The sequence below is a fragment of the Phalacrocorax carbo genome, chromosome Z (assembly GCF_963921805.1).
Source record: "Phalacrocorax carbo chromosome Z, bPhaCar2.1, whole genome shotgun sequence".
Classification (NCBI taxonomy): Eukaryota; Metazoa; Chordata; class Aves; order Suliformes; family Phalacrocoracidae; genus Phalacrocorax; species Phalacrocorax carbo.
The window spans coordinates 60,956,213-60,963,142 of NC_087548.1; the positions used below are offsets into that span (position 1 = coordinate 60,956,213).

Below are 6,930 nucleotides of genomic sequence, written 5' to 3' on the forward strand. Positions count from 1 at the left end.
TCTGTCGCAAAATCTAGACCATAAGTGAAACAATAAAAAGCCCTAATTACTAAAGTATGATTCGAACCTGAGCCATAAGTTCTGAAGTTGTGTGGTGATACCTTTTAGAGACTTGAGTATAAGCAATAACAATTTGATTTGGTTTTGCGGCTCTCTTACTTTCACCAAACAATACCACATGCTAACATCAAACCATGTAACATAGCGTATATTAAGCTGTTCTGTATATTTGTGGTATCTTCAACTAGAGGCTGTGACTTCAGGCTTGTTTTTAAGCGGTTCGTCTTCTCTAACTGCGAGAACAATGGCATTTATATCACTGTAGCATCAAGCTCAAGACCCATAAACATTCTTAGTGGCAGAAAAGTTGTGTGAGTCAAATATGTTAAAATTCTTAAATCAAGTTATAGGATTTACGCTGAAGCACAGGCTCTGTCTCTTTATCAAATAATGTAGTGCAATATCAGTATGGATCAGCTGATCAAAGTAGTCGTAGATATACAAGCATTAACATCCTTATAGGTGGCTCAAGACTTTTATTTTAGACTAAATGTAGTTCAGTCCTTTGTCATTAATGTCCCCAGCCTGCATAGCATTTGAAGCTGTTTGTCATTGGTTCAGACCTTCCTTTCTGCATTAGCCATAGAAACAAATTCGGTGCACACTGTGGGCAGAGTTCTTGGTTAGTTTCTTCCAGGAGGAATCTAGTTTGCTTGCACCAAAATCATTCTTCAAAACCAATGAATGTGCATTACGTGCTCAGGGGAGTCACTTCAAAACTATGCTGCAGCTTCAATCTAAAACATTCAAGCTAATGTAGTTATTCTGGAATATTCACCTAAGTAGAGCAATTCATGAGCATATTAGTTATATAAGATGAAAACAAATATTGTAAATTTAGTTTAAAAAGTACTTTACCTATGGTGTTCCTAATGTTATAGATTTAATTCTGTTGCTTAACATTTTCCTCCCTTTAAAAATTTCCTGTATTTTATTACATTAAGATGGGAATAATAATAATATGTTTTATTATGTAGTATTTTAATACATTTTGAAACAATGAAATGTAATATACATCTAGTATGTTAATAATCCATTATTAGCCTGTATTATTATCCTAGATGTATGCTGTAGAGAAGCCACAGTATCAGGTATACCTTTTATCAGGTATTACTACAGACTGTCTCCTAATCTAAAAAAACATGGCGGGGAAGGAAGGCTGGTGATTTTCTGAGTTTCTCATCCATCATTGAGCCAAAATTCCTTTTACTGTAATACTGAGTAGCTTTTTATTTTTGATGGAAACTCTAATGCTAAGATAAGATGGGCAAGGAGAAGGTGGATCCAGTTCTCTGGTTTCTCACTGTCTTTCATAATTATGGGAATATGTTTCAGGGTCCTTCTTCAAATTCTGTTTCATTTTGCATAATATCTGATTTGTTAATCTGCAGGTTTATTTCTGTGATCTCAGAGGGTAGTTGTGGGGGATTGACTTTGGCTGGCTGCCAGGCACCCACCCAGCTGCTCAATCACTCCCCGCCCCCCAGGAGGACAGAGGAGAAAATAAGACAGAAAAGTTTACAGGTCAAGATAAAGACAGGTTCACTTACCAATTACTGTCACAGCAAAACAGACTCAACTTGGGAAACATTAACTGAATTTATTGCCAATTAAAATGGAGTTGGATGGTGACACATAAAGACAAAAATTGTAATACCTTTCCCCCACCCGTCCCTCCTTCCAAGGCTCAGCTTCACGCCTTCATTCCCAACTCCTCCACCTCCTCTCCTCCCAACAGACCCAGCAGGATGGGGAATGGGGGTTGTGGTCAGTCCATAACAGCTCCTCTCTGCTGCTCCTTCCTCCTCACACTGTTCTCCTGGTCCAGTGTGGGTCCCAGCAGGGCTGCAGAGGAAATTCTGCTCCAGCACCTGGAGCACCTCTAGCATCTCCAGCACTTCCTCCCCCCACTTCTTCATTGACCTTGGTCAATGGTCCAGTCCAAAACAGGATTATTTCTCCCACTTTTTTTTCCTTACTTACTCCTCTTTTCCACAACTGGTGTGCAGTGGTTTTTTCCCTTTCTTAAATAAGTTTTCTGAGAGACACCACCAGCTTGGCTGAGGGGCTCAGCCATTTTACATGGACTCAAGTACTTTCAAATGTGTAAAATATGGGGGTTTATTTCTTGTTCTAACTTAGAGACCTGGCTGCACGGAACTGCTTGGTAGGTGAAAGCAACATTTTGAAAATAAGTGATTTTGGAATGTCCCGGCAAGAGGATGATGGTGTGTACTCATCGTCAGGTCTAAAGCAGATTCCTATCAAGTGGACTGCTCCAGAAGCTCTCAACTATGGTAAGGCCATACCTGTATCTTCTTGCAAAGAAAAAATGGAAAAAAAAAATCAAAATTAGCATAAGAAGTTCCAGGACTACACTGTGGGCAAATATTTGAGTATATACACATATTCCTAGTGCCCAGCTGACATCAGTAATGTTTAAAATAATTTTAATATTTCAGTCTTATTTAATTTATGCATAAAATACTGTTTTGCCTTCATAAAGAATAAGGCAGCAACATCAAAATTGCTATTATGCAGCAATAAAATAGTGCTTTGGTTATGTTGCTGACTCGTTCGTGTAGACTAACTAGTCAGTCATCTAAATCATAGCGGTTAGCAAAATGAATGGCAAGTTCTGCATATTTATGGCAGTGATTGTTCTAGCACCTCCTTGAAAATGGTAGAAAAAGTTAACATACTAGAACACTCTGTTAGATAAATCATTGCACTGAAGAAAAAGTACAGTCACTCATTTATGCTTTTTTCTTTACCTGCCTTTATATATATTGCTAGATTGTTATCTTGGGGAAAAAAAATCTGTTATTTCTGATTGAGCGAAGTGGTCCATACAATGTGGGTGATAGTTCCAGAACAGAAACAGAAGCTGTTGTATTTAGCTTTTTAGCTTGTAAGAAACCAGAAAAATAAGTTCTTCTAAGTAAAGAGGGCTGTGAAGAAGCAGCATATAAAACAAATGATGCCATGTTTTGGATATAATTCTGTCAACCAGTTCTTTAGTTGAGTACTTAGAAAAAAGTTGTTCTAAATTCTTCACTGGAAGTGTCTATAAATATTTCTGCTATCTCTTAAAGCTTTTTGTTTAAATCATGCATTGGAAATTATAAGTTTTTGACTTATGATTGATGGCAAAATTCTTCCTCGTTAGCACTTCTGCAGGAGTTAATGTCATAACACAATAAAGCAGATCTTCCCTTTGGAAGGCTAATAACAAATCTAGTTACAGTAATTGATCCTGTATTATCAATTATTATAAGAGGTGTTAGTGTTTCTAGCATTCACTAGGAAACACACTTTTCTATGTTGGGTGTTTGTTCCACTAAAAAAGGTGTTTTGAAATTTTATTTCTGTTATTTCAGAAATGCATACAGTTTATTTGTTATGTAAGAGAAACCTACACAGCCATATGCAGTCCGGTGGACTACATTAAGCAGGAGACAGGCTCTTTTAACAACTCCTTCACTTTGTACTTTTGAGTCTTTTTTTCTGTGTAGTACAGGAGAGGAGGGGATAGTTGATTAACATCTACTTATTTTATGTTCCCTAAAATCCATACATACTCAAACAGCTTTAAGTGATTTTCTGTAGTGTTTGGAAAATAAGCTCCCTCAAACATTTGTTAATGTGTTTGGTGGTCTAATATTCAACTATCAAAATGTTGTAGATGGTTTCTGTGTGTTTTTGAAGGTTCATTTTTTCTGCTCCCTTGAAAGATGTGAGCAAAAATAATGGTTTTGTGTTTTGCCATTTACCATCCTAATAATATGGTTACAAGTATTTAATTAACTTTTGTAGATGGGGCTGATGGTATTTAAGGATATCAGAGTGAAATAGAACTAAATCTGCAGTACTTCCAAACCAGTTGGCCACCACTGTTCATGTCAGTTCTCAGTGGCAAATTTTAAGGGTCGGAAGAAAATGAGGGATAGGGTCATTTGACCATTACATGAACGCTACAGTGCTTAAGAAGCTACATACAAGTTCATTTTTGAGTCACTTCTGGATTCACTGTATTTGACAAATTAATAGCAGTCACAAAAAAAAATTAAATTAAAAACACGCAAGTTGTGAAGTCTAGAAACCAGATTAGGACAAGTGGAGTGGTTAGGGAGTTGTGTCTGAAGTATTCAGTGAAATATTGTTGCTACTGAAGCTTGTAGGATATTGAACCATTCATTCAGTGGGTGCTGTTCAGTGCCATTCCATACTGTTATTTTTGCTGGGAGCTATATGATTTCCATCACTTCCAGCAAGTGGAAAGTGTTTGAAAAGTTCCTAATAAAATTACATATTTAGGCTGAGTGTTGGGTATTTTTGCTTCCTGTTCTCTCTAAACTAAAATGCACATTTAATATGTATGTTTTTCAGGCACAACATTTTGAGTTGTTTGTCATGTTAATAAATTACTATGTGGAGGTTTTTTTTCCTAAATGAACAAACCATTTTTTTTGCCTAGATAATGTCACAGTGGAAAAGATAATTAACTATGCAGAACTTGTACTTTCTTTAAAAAAAAAAAACTAATCACCTATCTTGTATCTCCTGAATGATTTCAATGAAAAGTGTTAAATTACTGGATGCCAAACTCTGAAGAGAGTTGATGCATAGACAAGAAAACTAATCTTACTACAAAGAGCATAGTGAATGTCTGTAATTGCCATCTACGAGGCACACAAGCTAATGTGGTGCAGCTGGAAGTGATACTTAGTTTAACAGTAAACTGAACTTTCTGGCGTCAGAACAGTTGTCGTGTATCACGAACTGTCACTATAATTTACAAGTATTTTCCTTTTTTCTAGTCAGAAGTAGCTTAGTTTGGTTTGTTTAATGATTAAAGATGAACAAACAATCCTTTCACAAGCATGTGTATATTTTAAAGAATAAAGACATGTATATACAATGTAATAGTACAGAACAATGAAAAACAGTCATGAAAAATGTTGACAGTAATGTTGAAAATGGATTTTTAAGGTAACATTTTCACAGATCTTACTGTAAAGGGCTAGGAGCCTTAACTTCCTGATGTGAATCCATCATTCTTAATGTGAATCCATCAGGGACAATAGAAAAATCTGCTCCAAGATCTCTCCTTCTCCCATAATATAAAACTTTCATTACACAAGGAGGTTTGGAATTCAATTATGTATCAATTATCTATTTTGCTACCTCTGAAGCATAGCTGAAGAGAATGGAACTAGCAGGCCAAATTAAACCAGCAGGGTCCAAATCAAACAAGTTGAAGCAACTACACTTTCATTTTCAGAGAATGGTTTCTCAAAGCACGAAACCCAGGCCCTCTTCGCAGTGATAAATTGTGTTGATGGTAGCTCCTCTCAGAATACTCATTGCCATGTTATCTTAGGGAACTGGGAAAGGTATCTTTTTTAAAACGTATCTTTTGAATTGAAAGTGACTATAAACAAAGAAGGAAGAAAACTGACATTTTTCTGTCATTTTGTATTAAAAAGCAAAAAAAAAATTTTACATTAAGAAGAAAAGAAATTCCTACCTTGCATGAAGAATAACTGATGTGGTAAGGTCTGTCAAATTGTAGAACTTTAAGCTAGTTTAGATTCTTCCTAGTTACTGACCTTAAGATAATTTGTTTATCATTTGAAATACAGGAGACTATGATATCTGCAGAATGTAGTATTAGTAGCTACAGCTTTGTTCTGCTTAAAGCTTGCCAACGTAACACTTCACAGAAAATTTGGGGCCATAGTCACCTGAAACATTAATATCTCTGTATGTTAAGCTGAGGGTTTTCTCTCCTTTTCTTAGGAAGATACACATCTGAAAGTGACGTATGGAGCTTTGGAATCCTGTTGTGGGAGACCTTCAGTTTAGGAGTATGTCCGTACCCTGGAATGACCAACCAACAAGCACGAGAACAAGTTGAGAAAGGTAGATATTCTTAGGGAGTGAAAGAAATGCTGTATAGATCTATAAGGATGTAGTACATACAGTATATAATAGCGAAGAAATAACGTACGAGCTATCCAGCAACTTTAGCAAAGATATTATGAGATTTTTTAATTGGTGAATCTAGCTTTCCGGGAGGAGTAGTGCCATATATAGGCTTCCTGAAAAAAGGAATATACTAACCAGTGACTTAAAGGACAGAATACTTCTAGCATGCTGACTTTTGGTGTTGCAGAACTAAAACGTGAGATGGAGAGGAGGGATTTACTACTGTGCAAAACAGAGGCTTGACCAGAATGAATTATTGAAGATTATGATAGTGCAAGTTTAAATATTCTAAGCTGCCAGAAGAAAATATCTGTGTCGCTCCATCTTCTCTATTAAAACATTTCAGACAAAAATTTAGCAATTACGGTGGAGAATGGTAAGCTAGTTGATTGTTGAAAGCTACCTTTCTCTTTTGCAAAATTATCAAAAGGCTTTTATTTAAAGTAGCAAATAACTGTGAGCAGGATTTCAGGACTTTGATTTATTTTCATCATCTTTAGTGGTGTTTGAGAACTGTTCCTCCTCTACATAGTACTACTGTGTAACTCATTAACAGGTCCTAAGCTAGTAAAACTGCTAAATTATTAAAAAATAAAAACAACAACAGCAACAAAAAAACTAGTTTGCTGTTTTATACAGACTGCCAATGTTTGTTATAAACACTGTGGATGACCACCAAAATTTCTCCTTAAAAGGCCAAATCAAAAAATCTGATGTTTTCCAGAGCAGAGGAATGTTTGTAAAAACAAGTCTTACTACCTAAGTCTTAATCCACTGAGAATAATAATCTCTTGACATTTATAAAATCCAAAGATTTAGAAGTAAGTTTATGCTTTTTCAGCTATTTATACTTGAGAAAATAGTCCTGTTGGCCCATCA

The 6,930-nt window shown here is 35.9% G+C and overlaps 1 protein-coding gene across 1 annotated transcript in view; it reads left to right on the forward strand.

Moving 5' to 3' along the window:
- FER (FER tyrosine kinase) overlaps positions 1 to 6,930 on the forward strand; it is a 247,172-nt gene that overhangs the window by 230,199 nt on the left and 10,043 nt on the right. Inside the window, exons 18-19 of the mRNA XM_064439290.1 lie at positions 2,203 to 2,357; positions 5,863 to 5,985. Of these exons, the coding sequence (XP_064295360.1) occupies positions 2,203 to 2,357; positions 5,863 to 5,985 (278 nt within the window). The remainder of the gene's footprint in view (positions 1 to 2,202; positions 2,358 to 5,862; positions 5,986 to 6,930) is intronic.